This window comes from Entelurus aequoreus, linkage group LG16 (assembly GCF_033978785.1).
Source record: "Entelurus aequoreus isolate RoL-2023_Sb linkage group LG16, RoL_Eaeq_v1.1, whole genome shotgun sequence".
Classification (NCBI taxonomy): domain Eukaryota; kingdom Metazoa; phylum Chordata; class Actinopteri; order Syngnathiformes; family Syngnathidae; genus Entelurus; species Entelurus aequoreus.
In genome coordinates this window covers 40,549,142-40,565,224 of record NC_084746.1, presented here as the reverse complement: position 1 = coordinate 40,565,224, position 16,083 = coordinate 40,549,142, and the positions used below count along the sequence as shown (strand labels likewise).

Below are 16,083 nucleotides of genomic sequence, written 5' to 3'. Positions count from 1 at the left end.
ATAAGTCGTCTCTCAGACGTAGTTCAATATATAACGTTTTTAATCGCAACGTTTTTTTGTCTGGTTAGGTTGAATATATATTGTTTTAATGTCGGTATATATCCCAGCACAGCAATATTTAAAGTATGCAGAATGTATAAGTGGACGTGAAGAAGAACCGGAAATAAACCGGAAATGACGTCAGCTAGAGAGACACCTGGCGCCAATTTTGGCTCATTAAGAGGCATCAGTAATGGCTTATAAGGAAGGTTGGCTCGCTTGATGGTTAGCTGGCGCATGTTGGTGTTGACTGACTGGCTTCAGGTTATTTCGGCTAATGTGTGGCACATTTTGAACTTCCAACCCAAAAATGAAAAGCAGCAAGACCCAAAACTCCTGGTGTGGGCCTTTGGTTCTTCTTGTTGCTTTTACCATCGCAGAGAGCCGCCATGCGTCGTACAACCCGCGCAAAGTTCCAGGCCCGAGCAGGACGTCTTTTGCTTCCGTGCAGCCTCAGGACGTCGCTGGCCCTTCTAAGCCCGTCAGTGTCACCTGTTACTCGGACGCCATCGAGGTCGTGGTCCAAGCGGACTTGTTCGACACGGGACTTCTGCTGGAGCCGGAACATCTGCGTCTGGGTTCGGGGCCGGCGAGTAGCGGACGGTCATGCCGTGCTTCCCCCACGGGAGAGCGGACGTTTACTATCCGGGCAGACCTGCTGGACTGCGGGACTCGACTCTCGGTAGGTTTTCCAGTTGGAACTTACACCTCGCATAAAAATGGCTTGTATTGTGGTTTCCAAAGATTTAAAATGGTTGCACAATTATAAGGGTCTGCCTGATTCAGTTACCATTTTTAATTTACCCCAATCACTCTTTAGAGCCAGGGTGGTAAACTGGTGGCACGGGGGCCAGATTCAGCACCACACCTGGCCTTGAATTTTAACTTTTTAAGGTCAAGTGTTTCCTTAAAGGAGGGCTCATATTTTAGGGCACCAAAGCAAACATTTTCTTTCCAGGCATGGGCTCCAAAGCATGCATGAGAGCGGTAGGTTGTGAGTTTAAACCCTGGTCGAGTCATACCAAAGACTATAAAAATGGGACCCATTACCTCCCTGCTTGGCACTCAGTATCAAGGGTTGGAATTAGGGGTTAAGTCACCAAAATGATTCCTGGGCGTGGCCACCGCTGGTGCTCACTGCTCCCCTCACCTTCCAGGGGGTGATCAAGGGTGGTGGGTCAAATGCATAGAATTTCGCCACACCTCGTGTGTGACAATCATTGGTACTTAAATGTACCGTTTTGTTTTTTATTAATATAAACTTGTCAGCTTTTTGTCATTTCATGATGCCTTTCTCTATTTTTACCTTTTTGATATAGGGAAGTATTTTAAGTTATGTACATGTAGATGCTGTATCAGGACAGATCCATCAAGAGTTTGAGCAGAAATATGTCTTATAGGAATTAACTATACACTATAAAACCTTAACAAAATGTGTCAGATGGCTTTTAAAGTAATACCTTTGTGACATTAAAAAAAAAACGGGGTGTGTACTTTTTGATATCAAAATAAAACACAAAGCAGTTTCGCTAATGAAGATAATAATAATAATACCTGGGATTTATATAGCGCTTTTCTAAGTACCCAAAGTCGCTTTACATGTAGAACCCATCATTCATTCACACCTGGTGGTGGTAAACTACTTTCATAGCCACAGCTGCCCTGGGGTAGACTGACGAGATAGATAAAGATAAAGTCTAATGAACAAGATGTGTTCTTCCGCAATGCCCCCTTGTGGTTTAGTACAACAGTTTGGCCAACAACAACAAAAAAACCAGGAGTGACAGGTGTTTCCTTACCTCATTAACTCTGTCACAGAAACTGATGGATGCTGAATTGTCAAAATGAAAGCAACATCATATAGTTTTTCTCCTTCGCTGTATACTTTGTGTGGGGACAAGTATGTAGTCTCCAATATTGTCCCCACCTGTCTCCAGCTAAACACAGCAGTGCGCTCTTAAACACACGAGAGGAAGTGAGGGAAAAGGACTGTAGAGTCCCGGAAGAGTTGGTGCTGCAAGGGATTCTGGGAATGTGTTCTGTTGTGTTGCGGTGCAAATATTCTCCCGAAATGTAATGTAGTTAGTGAGGTCTCACTATATGGCACAGATTTATGACAGTGTTGGCGTTGGTTATACAGCCACCCTTAGAGTGACATGTAGGCCTGTTGAATAAGTATACTACAAGGCGATTCCCCTGGAGCAAAATTAACTTTGTCAGTCCGCCAGGATTAATAAACTAAACTGCTCCAGTACTCATGCGCCTGACTTCGTGTAGCCTAAAATGCTTAAATGATGGGACATCGGTGGTAATTAAAGGAGACAGTATGACTAACGATCTGGAATATGCCTTGTCCATTAACAAGTAAAAAATCAACGGTGGTCACGGCAAGTAGTTGCCGTGGTTAAATTCAAGCCCTGCGTCACATTTTACGTGGCCTGGAAATCATGAATGTCAAGGTTAAATGTATTGGTTGAGTCAAGCAAAACCCAAAAGATTAGACCTGTAACGAAAACATGTCAACGACTCTCATACAAGTTAATCGACGTCTCAAAATATGCACTCTCTAAATAGCTTCATATGAAGTGGCACCGACATTTAACTCTTAAAGATCCACTGGTGTAATTCTGTTGTGGCGTAAGAGTGATCTGTCCATTTTGTGCCACTTGTCTGCTTGGATTTTACCTTTAAAAATGTGCATTAACTGCCTTAATTCCTTGATTCTAGTCAACTGGAGAAATGATCATCTATTCCAACATGCTGGTCTACTCGCCCGAGCCGTCAATGGAGGGCTTGTTTCGACTGGATGCAGCAGCTATCCCAGTCGAGTGCCATTTTGACAAGTATGTGGACACCTTCATTTGTTGAAGTGGTTCAGGACATGACTGCGAATAATTTCCGCAAAGTAGGAATCATTAATTATAAATGAAATCTTTTCATAGCTACAGCATAATCGCTGCACTACCTTCTAAATGTATTTTTCAACAATATGAGCGCCCTCCTAGTAATGTGCGGCTCGATACTTGAAAATCGATACTGCCGGTACCAGATCATTATGCTGTATAAACAAAATGTTACTTCAGTCATTTGAGGTAATTCATATGAATAATTAACTAGATGATTGATATCTTTAGCTAAGTGAGTCTATTTACATTAGGTTTTCTAAAGAATTAATCATCTGAAGTGGATTTTATAGAGTATAGGTCATTAAATTACACTGAGTCATTGAGATAAAACGGCTACAGTCAGCTTTAACTGACTATTTTATTGAATTCAATTTGAGTCACCTAATATTAAAACGGCACATTTACACTAAACATTTATCAAACACAGATGCATTTACACAAATATTGGTATTGAAACAGTATGGCCAATACTAACCTGAATTTTACGCAGGATCGGAAAGGAACAAGCGCTTTTCATGTTGTCGCCAGTTCCATGTTTGAAACGGCTGTCAAAGTGTCCCAACTTGTCAAATTAAATTCTCAGCCATTTCTGATTTATGATCTCCAAGAAACTTACAAGGAGCGAGGAAGCAGCAGACCACTCGATGTAAACACGGGCATATCCGGAAATGATCATGGCGCTTTTCTAAATAATTTGATCTGTTTGGCGTTTATAATAAGATCACCAGTACTTGGTTAATATTCAAGTCCATAATGTAAATGGAGTATTGTTGGTGATTTTTGAATAGTTATTGCATTTTATGGGTAAAATAGTGAAGCTCTACTGTAAGGGGACTTATTTGTGTAAGATTTAGGATGCATTAAAAAAAAATCCATCAGTCATGGCTTTCATGATTGTGAATGATAGGCAAAATTCTCAAAAAAGTACAGTTCCCCTTTTTAAATGCTTAATTTAGGGCAACGATATTGTGGAATATGCTTAAAAATAAATCAGATGTGTGAAACTGCAATATTTGAAGCGCAATGAGGTGAGGGATGACTGTTTGTTTTCAACCAATAAAATATTTTGTCTACTTGTTCCAGGAAGTATCCGGTGGACGGCATTTCCCTGCACCCCACCTGGGTTCCTTTGGTGTCTGTAATCTCAGCTCACCATTACATAGACCTCCATCTGCGCCTTATGACTGGTATCTTCCTCTTCTGTTAACGCTTGTTTACTATTAGCGATGAGAATATTGAAATGAAGACTTGTGTTATTCAAGACAACTGGCAGTTTGTGAGGCGGTCTCACACCTACTTCTTGGGTGACCCCATGCACTTTGAAGCGTCGGCTGTGGTCCGAAAACACAAACCCTTGCGAGTTTTCGTCGACCATTGCGTGGCCACAGACAGTCCTGACCCGCAAGCCCTGTTAAGATACAACTTTATTGAGCGTGGGTGAGTACTGATTAACCTGAAGGCAGCTGTAAAATCAGAAGGAATGTCCCACTTAAATTCAATTTGCTTTTCCCCTAACCAGATGTCTCATGGATGCTTTGCTGACCAACTCCAGCTCTCACTTCCTGTCCAGGCTTGAAGAGCACACTCTTCGATTTCAACTAGATGCGTTCAGGTTCCACCAAGGGCCCAGTAGTCAGGTTAACATCACCCCTGCCGCTGAATTAGCCATTATACATTTTTGTCTTTAGTCAGATTTAATGTTTTGGAAACCTTTTTAATAAGCTGTTTTCCAAAGGTTTACATCACCTGCTGGTTAAGGGCTGTCCCAGCCACTTCAGCCATCAGCTCTTACAACAGGGCCTGCTCTTTTGTTGACAACAAGTAATATCCTCTTAGTCTAACAATATATTACACTTGGCTTGAAGTTTATTTTACACAAGTACACTCTTTCTTACATTTTGTTTGTTTCCTTGTGCAGATGGTGGTCCGTGGACGGTAAAGACCAGGTCTGTAGATCCTGCGATCCTCTTGCAGTCAAAGAAAAAAAACCAAACACAGAAACGAGGCTAGCCACAAAATCAGAGCAGAACTTTGCTCAGAACAAACCTAAACAACCGACTAGTTTTCTGTGGGTCCGGCCAAAAATGTCTCAAAGTCACAAATCTCAGCAGTCCTCTTCTAGACTGACCAAGAGAGGAGTAGACTATGAAGCAGGTGAGTACATGTTGTGCAAATGTATCTGCTAATGTGCATGCTGTCAGGGTCTTGAATTTACCACCTAATCTCAACTACATTCCCATCTCTCTAAATTATACATGCCTTATTTTCCCCACTAGGTGGCTGTAACTGTCTTCATTGTCATTTCCATCAAATGTTAATTTGGTAGCTACACCATGTTTAGTTTTTGCAGCAAGAGTGTTGCTAATTACAGCTGCCTAAGCCTGTTTGTCTCAAATGTACTTTGGGCAGCTAACCCGATAATTTGCATTGTTACAATCAACAACTTGTCCAAATATAGATGCATCTGTCAAATAACTGCCTGGTAGTCTCTGCAGTTGTATCACCTTATCACCATTTGAAAGTTTCAACCAAATCTACAATTTATAGTGAAAGAACTTGAGTGGTTGTGTTAAACTGATTTTTTTTTTTCCCCTCAAATGTGTTTTTTTTTTTTTTTTTTACAGAGGGAATCGTCCAGTTTGGACCACTTACTGTCAAATAAATCGGAGAGTAACAAATCTTGCATCAAGAATGGCAAGTTTCTTGTATTTGACGTGACAAGTGGACAAGAACTCCATGGACTCATGCACAGGACAGTGACTTGATCTCAATGCATCATTTAACTGCTTTCTTCAATACACCTGTTTTACCAAAACCAGCCTCATTGTTGTTTTTCACTCTACTGACTTATTTTCCAGCTTTCAGTAGCTTGCGGACTTAATGACTTTGGCGCACAGTTTGATTAGCATTGGGTTTCTCAGCACTCAGACTCATTAGGCCCAACAAACCGAAATGAATGTGAGAGAGGCAGGGTCTATTTCTGTTCAAGTACACAAATACACTTATCAATCCAACATGTTGTCTGCTCTTTTACACAGAGAAGTAGACTTGCTGTTATGGAGCACTTCCTTCCATTACCACCCACAACTTGCCCATCTAGTCACACTATTGATTATTTGTGGGGGATGTGATGTAGCATGAAAAGTTGGATTCCAGAGATGCAGTACAACCTAAAAAATCTAGCTGTGTATTTACCCAAGTTCCACAAGTTAGCCTGTTATTTGATTTGCAATAAACTACACCAGGGGTCACCAACCTTTTTGAAACCAAGGGCTACTTCTTGGGTACTGATTAATGCGAAGGGCTACCAGTTAGATACACACTTAAATAAATTGCCAGTAGTAGCCAATTTGCTCAATTTACCTTTAACTCTGTTAATAATTGATGATATTTATGTTTGTGGAAACACTGATCATCTTAATGATTTCTCAAAATAAATATATATATAGAAACAAATATCAATATGCAACACTATTTTTATATTTTCTCTAAGTGCACATTTTTCAAATTGAACATTTTCAAATGATCACTTCTAAGACAGTCTTGTGAAATCACAATATCCCATTTTAACTAGCTAGCCACTAACATTTTTTAACAAATCATGAATTACTTTGCACCATGTTTGTACAAATAACTCATGTAAAATACAAAAGTAAACTCAAATTTTTAAATCATGTCACACTTTGAACTGGACACCAAATCTGTTATCTGTTTGTCAGTTAGTGGGAAGCCTGGCATTGCATGCTGTTAACTAGTGTGTTGTACTCTGGTGTGTAACTTGACACTGCAACTCTGAGTGAGTCTTGCAGATGTGCATCAGTGAGGCGTGTTCTGTTTGTTCTTGATGAAGTTCATGTCAGAAAAGGCTGATTCACAAAGATAAGATTTTTCCTCAATGTTTGCGGAACCTTAATCTTTTGGACATATTTTCACAGCAATCTGGCCTTAAGTTTAATTATGATAAATGTAAAATGTTAAGGATCGGAAATCTAAAGGGAACGTCCTTTCGAATGGAATGCAAAGTGCCTGTTTTGTGGACAGATGGACCAGTTAACATACTTGGTGTTGTCCCACAAAATCTGGAAGATTTAGGCTCAGTAAATTATAATCGACTAAGAAAGCTGGACAAAATTATGCAATTATGGAAAGGGAAATCCCTAACCTTGTATGGTAAAATGTCTATTGCCAACTCGTTAATTATTCCTCAATTTATTTGTTTTTGTCATTACCAGCTCCATCACAAAACTTTTTTAAGATTTATGAGCGGAGGGTCTTCGATTTTGTCTGGAACGGCAAACCAGAAAAGATTAAAAGAGGTTTTGTACAAAGGGTATGAATATGGGGGCCTGAAACTTCTCAACCTTGAAGCTATGTGTCTGTCTTTAAAAGCATCAATTGTTCCAAAGATGTATTTAAACATTGAGTGGTACACAAATGTCCTGTTGGACAAAAAACATGAACTGTATCAAAAGAAATTGTATCCTTTTTTACAAGTGATCCCCTCCCAGAGAGTCTGCTGGGAAACATGGCGGGGTTCATAAAGGAAACAATCCACTCATAGTGGTGTTTTCAATTTTATGTGCCAGAAAAAAGAGACGATATTTTGCAGCAGTTAATATGGATGAACTCTAATATTGTAATAGATGGAAAGCCTTTCTTTTGGAAAAATATGTTTGAAAGAGGAATCATTTTTGTCAATGATATTATCAATGAGAATGGTAAAATTATGAAGTATGATGAATTTAGAGCTATGTATGGTGATGCTTGCTCAAGCTTTTCATTTTATCAACTAACTGGAGTAATTGGGAAAAGATGGAAACAAATAATTAATTATGGAACTACTAAATTATTAGTTTGTAAACCTCTAATAAGAAATTCTAGTTGGCAAAAAGGAACTAAAATAAATAGAAACATATATAATTTGTATTTAATAAAGAAATCTTTGAAAGCTGCCTCATACAACACAAATGGAAAATGGGAGGACTTTTTTGACTGCCCGTTGCCATGGGATGCCATATTCAAACTAATCTATAAAACCACTATCGATGTGCAAAATCGTTATTTTCAAATTAAAATTATTTATAACTTCTTACCCACAGGGAAAATGTTAAAATTATGGAATATGACAGAGTCAGATGATTGCCAATTTTGTTGTCAGGAGCCTGAATCCACCCTGCATTTGTTTTGGTATTGTCATATTGTGTCTTTGTTTTGGGTGGAAGTTGAAAAAATGTGTTTAAGGATTGGTTTGTTTATGAAGCTTAATGTGGTTTCTGTTATTTTAGGAGAGTTCATTGACAATCATGATTTACTCAATTTAATTATAGTACTCGGTAAAATGTTTATTTTTAAGGCCAAAAACAGATATTCACTTAGTATTACTTTCTTGAAAACATTTATTCAGTATTTTCTAACTTTAGAAAGTTACATGGTTGAAAACGATAATGATGCCAAAAAACATTTAAAAAAACATGAGAAGTCCTCAAAGGCTTATTTTGAAAGTATAATTATGTTTATAGATTATATGATATCTGTTGTTGTGTTCCCTAATTTGAGTGACCTGGACATAATTTGGACTGTACATAAATGCTTATTTTGAAAATGTAATTTTGTTTATAAATTATATGCAATCTGTTGTGTTCCCTAATTTTTTTCTGTGTACATGAATGAAGGTGTGTGTTGCTGAGTCCGGCTTGGACATTATCTGGACTGGGCCTGGTTTAAAAAACCCTTTAAACAAATCTAATTTCATTGACAACCTGGTCTGTTGAAGATAAGGCCCTTTTTAAAAAAAATAAAATAAGATAAATAAATAAAAAACATTTTCTTGGATAAAAAAGAAAGTAAAACAATATAAAAATAATTACATAAAAAATAGTAATTAATGAAAATGTTAGTGGACCAGCAGCCTATACAATCATGTGTGCTTCAGGGACTGTGTCCCTTGCAGATGTGTTGTCTATGTTGTGGGAACCAGAATATTGGTAGCAGAAAGAAATAACCCCTTTTGTGTGAGTGGGTGTGGATGAGTGTGCATGGGGGAGGTTGTTTGAGTTTATGCACTGATTGGAAGTGTATCTTGTGTTTTTTCTATGTAGATTTAATTAAAAAAATTTTTTTTTTTTTTTTTTAATTTTTATTTTTATTTTTTTTTTTTTTAGAACAGGCCCGCGGGCGACTCATCTGGTCCTTACGGGCGACCTGGTGCCCGCGGGCACCGCGTTGGTGACCCCTGAACTACACCATCTTCAACCCAATTGTGAGTCAAAAAAACTGAATTTGTAATGTTTTTGTAGTACAGAGCAATAACCCACAGATGCTTGCCTTGTGAGAGAATGTATTACATTACAGCCCATATGTGAACAATTGACAAGCTCAAAGCAGACCACTTGCAATATTTAAGCACATCACCGGGGACAATTGACTGGACTTAGACCACTTTGGTAGATGAGCTTTTGATCCATTAAAGTGTTATACATGGGTGGGGGAGGGGTTTCACTGTGTGCCACACATCTCCTCCACCTCTGGTCAGCAATTGTTTTTGGTGGGCACTGTCCATGATGCTGAAATCAGTTTTGGCCAACATCCCTGTAATAAATCATGGGTTATTGCACAGTACCTGGGAACATTACTGGTCCATTTCCCGGGTGTCTGTTTACTGTCTTAGAAAATGAATAAGCCAATGTTTTTGTTGCAATTCACCAGTGGGCTATAACAGGCAGATTGAGTGCATAATAAATCTGTGATGCTCCAAAGTACACTTGGGCTTTTACGTTGCAGAGCACATGCAGCGGGACATGCTGTGAAGACTATAATGATGCATCGGCGCATCCGCATCCTTCAGTGAGTGACTCGTCTCTCCAGCATCCGGTCTCTTCTATAGACTGACTGGATTGCTTACAACCATGTCCTCAGTGTTTGCTGTCCTCACAGTTTTCTCCACCCTTGGCACGTCTGTTTACTCCATCCAGAGATGCGGATTTGCAATTTGCCGCGATGACCAAGAATGCTGTCCCCAGGGAAACGCCACCGCCAGCGAGGGCACCTGTTGCAACCGCTTGGAGGATAAGACGTACTACCACGTTGCCATGGTGACTCGCAAACTTTCCGGTGTTCTGATTATGCTCCTTCTATTTGCGTTGGGATACTTGGTGCAGCGAGTGTTGTGTTCCAGATCCAGACAGCTCAACCCGGCGCACAGCGGCGACTCGGCTGTTGCAACCTCTCAGGAGCTGCTAGTGGGGAGCTCCACACCAGACAGCCTCCTGGACTGTGGAACCACGGCTCAACTTCCCACATATGAGCAGTGCAAACATCTGCCAACATATGAGGAGACTGTACGGTACGGACAGCCCAATTCCTCTTTTGGACAAACTACCTGATATGGAACACTTATCTTTTTCCCCCAATTTAAAGAGACTTGTTACACTTGGATCTACGTAAAAGAATTGTTGTCTTGTCAGCAGGAGTAGTTTGGCATGACTTCCTGATGAGCTTGATGCTGCATAGGTAGCAATCTGACTATAATGGCTCTGCTAATGTTGATGAATAATTTACAACACCTGACAGCAGATCTGTAATAAACTGTTAATAACTTTGGATTTTCCTCTGTTTCAGCTTTAGATGAACCCCAACATATACCGCTTAAGCTTTTTTGGCCAATTATGTCTCTAACACACAAAGGATTTGACTCAGACTGTGCTCAATGTAAGAATGTCATTCAGGTATATGAGATGTATACATTTTGTCAGAGTAGTTTTCCTATTAGAGGTTGTGCAGGGAAATTGCATTTTACTGTGAGCTGTAGCTAATGTTTTTAAAATAAAGTAACCATAAAAATTATAACTACTATATGTATACAGCTTTTACTATTGATACAGCAACTGTATCATCAATAATAACTTTAAATCCATTGGTCAAGTTCATTAATTGTGTAATTAATATTGGCTTGGAGTATATACTGTATTTATGTGTGTATGTATATATATTTTTAATTAAAAATAATGGATTAGATTTATATAGTGCTTTCCCATCTAGATACTCAAAGTGCTCAGAGATGTGAGAATCCATTATTTATTCACTCCGTGCGTGCGTGTGCTCCCCGCCTCTTGCCATCCAAATCACTGCCGTTGTGTCCTTGAGCAGGACACTTCACCCTTTCCCCCAGTGCCGCTCACACTGGTGAATGAACGATAGGTGGTGGTCGGAGGGGCCGTAGGCGCAAACTGGCAGCCACACGTCAGTCAGTCTACCCCAGGGCAGCTGTGGCTACAAATGTAGCTTACCACCACCAGGTGTGAATGAATGATGGGTTCTCACTTCTCTGTGAAGCGCTTTGGGTGTCTAGAAAAGCGCTATAAAAATCGAATGTATTATGTGTGTGTGTGTATATATATATATATATATATATATATATATATATATATATATATATATATATATATATATATATATATATATATATATATATATATATATATATATATATATATATATATATATATATATATATATATATCTCACACTCTCTCTCACACTCTCAGAGTACAGGCCAAAAGTTTGGACACACCTTTTCTTCATTCAATGTGTTTTCTTTATTTTCATGACTATTTACATTGTAGATTGTCACATCAAAACTATGAATGAACACATGTGGAGTTCTGTACTTAACATAAAAAGGTGAAATAGCTGAAAACATGTTTTATATTCTAGTTTCTTCAAAATAGCCACCCTTTGCTCTGATTACTGCTTTGCACACTCTTGGCATTCTCCCAATTAGCTTCAAGAGGTAGTCACCTAAAAGGTTTTCACTTCACAGGTGTGCTTGAAGCTCATTATCAGTATCACATTACAGTCCATGTGATATCTTATCACACACTCCATTTAATGGCAGCTCAGTGTTTGGCCCACATGATATGCTTTACTTTTACGGAATTAGTCTGCATATGAAATGGGAATTGAGGTGTTGGCTTGAGGAACCGAAATGTATGTGAGGGAATGTTTACATTTCTTTTTGGAGTTTAAATATTCATGAAATGTAGTTTATATTCATTGATTGAGGAACAAAAAAGCAATAACTTCTTATTGGATGAGGTCAAGCGAGAACTAGAATTGTAATGTTGATGACCACAGTTTATTCCACAAAGCATCTTCTGACTTCTGAACACTTATGTCTTTAATCAATGATATTATCCAAATTGAATATACATGTATATTATGTTTGTATCTATATTATGAGAACAGCCCACACACAAACCAATATACTATATTTGTGGCATACATACTTAAGGTATTTTTTCTAAGCTTATCCGCCCCTGCATGATTTAAAAAAAAAAGCATTTTCAAACAAGTGGAGGAGTTCAAGTACCTCGGAGTGTTGTTCACAAGTGAGGGAAGAGTGGATCGTGAGATCGACAGGCGGATCGGTGCGGCGTCTTCAGTAATGCAGACGCTGTATCGATCCGTTGAGGTGAACAAGGAGCAGAGCCGTAAGGCAAAGCTCTCAATTTACCGGTCGATCTACGTTCCCATCTTCACCTATGGTCATGATCTTTGAGTTATGACCAAAGGACAAGATCACGGGTACAAGCGGCCGAAATGAGTTTCCTCTGCCGGGTGATGGGGCTCTCCCTTAGAGATAGGGTGAGAAGATATGTTATCCGGGAGGAGTTTAGAATAAAGTCGCTGCTCCTCCACGTGGAGAGGAACCAGATGAGGTGGTTCGGGCATCTGGTCAAGATGCCACCCTAGGGAGATGTTTAGGGCACGTCTGACCGGTAGGAGGCCACGGGGAAGACCTAGGACACGTTGGGAAGACTTTAGCTGTGTCCAAATTCAGGGTCTGCATCCTTCGGAGGACCCGGCCTATGCAGCCTCAGAAGGCTGGACTTTCGGAGGCATCTCCGAAGGATGCGTCGCCCGTTAAATGGGATAGTCTAGATCTGGGTTGAACAAAGGTGCGCAAAGCATCTTGGGATATGGGAGGCCACAAAGGATAGTCGTGGTGCATTCGCCGAATACAGGGAAAAGTATGCGCATTTGGAGGAGCCTTCGAATTTGAATGAATTGGGACAGCCTTCATGTGACGTAAGCGGCCTTCAAATTCGCCCTTCGAAGGATGAAGACCCTGAATTAGGACAAAGCTTATGTCTCCTGGCTGGCCTGGGAACACCTCGGGATCCCCCAGCAGGAGCTGGACCAAGTGGCTGGGGAGAAGGAAATCTGGGCTTCTCTGCTTAGGCTGCTGCCCCCGCGACCCCACCTCGGATAAGCGGAAGAAGATGGATGCCATTTTCAAACATTTGGTAAAAGGTTTTGTAAAACATTACATACATTTTTAATTTTTTTTGTAGTATTTACAAAGTGTTTGAAACAGTTCTAAAGAAGAGCGCTGGAAGTAATTTAGTTGAGGCGTGCGACACTCATGTAATGGTAAAAAATGAAGGATTGAGGGACTGCTTTACAATTTTCCAAAAGGTTAGATAGTCACAATTTACATATTGGCTCTTTTTATCTTGTCATAGTGCAGTTTTGTTGTATTTGGAGAACACTTAACAGTCTGCAAGTTGTCCCCGAGTCACGCTGTAGTTGCTATATTTGGTCAGAGCAATTTAATGGCGGGATAAATAAATGACTGTTTGATCAATGGTGATGACGTCATTGTCCCCAGTCAACGTACAGACTTGGCTCGGATGTAATTGACGGTGCCTTTGATGTTTTCTTTGACGGCGGCCGCAGAGTCTGACGGCAGTTTGACCATGTGACTGACCCGCCGGAGGGCCTCGTCCAGTCCGCCTCCCGTCGCGGCCGAGCACGCCTGGACGAACCATTCCCGCTCCCCGCAGATCCTCCTCAGGTTGAAGGCGTCTTTGAGCTCGGTGACCGTCATGGCGCCGGCGACGTCCTGCTTGTTGGCGAGGACGAGGAGCGGACGCTCCCGCAGTTGTTCGCTCCTCAGCGTCTTCTCCAGCTCCTTGCGCGCCTCGTCCAGGCGATGGCGGTCCGCGCTGTCCACCACGAAGACCACGGCCGCGGTGTCCTGGTGGTAGCCCCCCCAGTGGCGGCGCATCTCCGCCTGGCCGCCCACGTCCCACACGGTCAGGGCGATGTTCTTGCGCTGCCGCTTCACGTCCAGCATTTCCACGTTGAAGCCCACGGTGGGCACGGTGCTGAAGGCCGACTTGTGTTTCAGTTTGTACAGGAGGGTCGACTTCCCCGCGTTGTCCAGACCGAGGAGCAGGACCCGGATCTCGGCTTGTGTGCTCCCCCGCTGGCCCATTCAGAAGACGGCGACAGGTAAACTGTGAAGGCGTTGCTCAACTTTTTACCTAGTGGCATGTCGGTAAGGTGTGTACATATGTGCTCTGACGTCATGTAATATCCTGAATAGTTGAACCATTAGCTGAGCTGGTAAGGGCAAAGTAACACTTGGTGACCATAAAATCAATATTGACGTCAACACAGAATCTGCATACTTGCCAATATTGAGACCTCCGAATTAGGTAGATTGGGGGGGGCGTGGTTAAGGGGGGAGGAGTATATTTATAGCTGCAATTCACTGAAATTCAAGTATTTCTATTATATATATATATATATATATATATTAGGCTGACCATATTGTGAAATCCCAAAAAGAGGACACATATATGCGTGCCAAGGCGGGCAGCGACTAGGTGAACACTTGCCAATGATACTCGAACTTGCTTTATAAATAATATATTTACTTAAATAAAGCATTTTTTCTCCTCTGTTGACAGCAGTGTTGGCGCTAGGAATTTTCAAAATGTCCCAGGGACCCCATCAAGTCATAAAAATGGGGTCCCACAGTAAATTTTTGGGGTCCCACTTTTTTGTAAGCGTTTTGAAAACAAATGACAAATGCATTATCCTGTTATATCTCACATTCTATATTGTGTTTCGGGAAAAGGTTGTCATAAACGTTACTTAATTCATTAAAAAAGATAATACAAAATAAAACAAATGTGTATACATATGTAAATGTATTCAGTTATAAACATTCATTGACTTTCTTCTTTCCTTCATGGATCTAAACTTTACCGCTGCTGGTAGTTTTTTCTATGTTTTTATTTAATAAGTTGTAGGTGTATTTATTTCAGTATAAAAGTGTAAAAAGTGTTTTGCTTGGGTCATGAAATGATGATAATGGTGTGCCAGGGCATACATACATTTTATATTTAACGCTTAAATCTCTGGAGTCTACATCAACTTCAGATCTATTCCTCATTTCAAAATGTTTTAGTTTTTTTTATGTTGTTTTTTTTGTTTGTTTGTTTTCCGCCCTTTTTTGTCGAACAAAACTGTTTTTTATGGCAAAAACACAAAATATGCAAAATCTTCCACCAAAAATAGTTTTCAAAGTGGAATATTTGATGTGAAGTAATCAGAACCTTTGATAGGTCAATAATTCATAATAACATTGATTTTGATTCAATATTATGTTTTGAGCAATGACAGTTTGAAAGAAAAAAAAACAGCTTTGTTTTATTAGTCAACATTGCAACTTTTTCAAAATTACATTTCACCTTTAAGCTTTTTTATTTCACTTTTGTTATGTTTTTGTTTTGTTTTAATAGTATTTTTAGAATGTGCTGTGGGCCTTTAAAACATTAGATGTGGGCCACAAATGGTAAAAAAATAAAAATAAAAAATAAATAATCCGCGTCCTTTCTGATTTCAATGCGTTAAAAAGACACATAAAGTGCGTTAACGCCAACACTGCTTGACAGTATAACAAAATAAGTCACACTTATATTCTGTAACATTCACAGTTTTGGAAAAAAAAGTGTAGAGGTAGAAATATTCAAAATAACCTCTTGTATATAATGTAAACATAAATAATGCCTTAAAACAAGTTAATTAAATTTAAAAAAAAAACAGCAGACGAGCTCTCGCCCTGCACAGCTGTTTTGTGCTTTGTAGTGTCGATATATGGGCCTGTAGATCTTTGGCCCCTTTATTTGCCACAGATACATATGTTCCTGCTTTGCACACAGTGCATTCTGCTTCCCATGTGTCACGGCCAGGACGAAAACACGAATACTTTTCCCTCAAATCATCCGTGAAGTTTCATTCACGTTTCGCATTTCTTGTTCTCATGTCTCTCTCCACTCACTAGCTC

At 40.0% G+C, this 16,083-nt stretch overlaps 3 protein-coding genes across 3 annotated transcripts; 2 read left to right on the top strand and 1 right to left on the bottom strand.

Annotated features, from left to right (window-relative positions):
• The first annotated feature begins 248 nt into the window (after positions 1–248).
• LOC133631366 (zona pellucida sperm-binding protein 3-like) lies at positions 249–5,760 on the top strand. The gene is made up of 8 exons (XM_062023560.1): positions 249–721; positions 2,767–2,882; positions 4,029–4,132; positions 4,208–4,382; positions 4,465–4,582; positions 4,681–4,766; positions 4,864–5,099; positions 5,570–5,760. Exons 1-8 carry the CDS (start codon positions 350–352, stop codon positions 5,605–5,607), a joined length of 1,245 nt encoding a protein of 414 aa, XP_061879544.1. The 5' UTR covers positions 249–349; the 3' UTR covers positions 5,608–5,760.
• Positions 5,761–6,728: 968 nt separating this feature from the next.
• Positions 6,729–10,739, top strand: LOC133631365 (uncharacterized). The gene is made up of 3 exons (XM_062023558.1): positions 6,729–9,204; positions 9,726–9,788; positions 9,917–10,739. Exon 1 carries the CDS (start codon positions 7,567–7,569, stop codon positions 8,542–8,544), a length of 978 nt encoding a protein of 325 aa, XP_061879542.1. The 5' UTR covers positions 6,729–7,566; the 3' UTR covers positions 8,545–9,204; positions 9,726–9,788; positions 9,917–10,739.
• Positions 10,740–11,560: 821 nt separating this feature from the next.
• arl14 (ADP-ribosylation factor-like 14) lies at positions 11,561–14,441 on the bottom strand. The gene has a single exon (XM_062022866.1). It carries the CDS (start codon positions 14,221–14,223, stop codon positions 13,615–13,617), a length of 609 nt encoding a protein of 202 aa, XP_061878850.1. The 5' UTR covers positions 14,224–14,441; the 3' UTR covers positions 11,561–13,614.
• Positions 14,442–16,083: the final 1,642 nt, after the last annotated feature.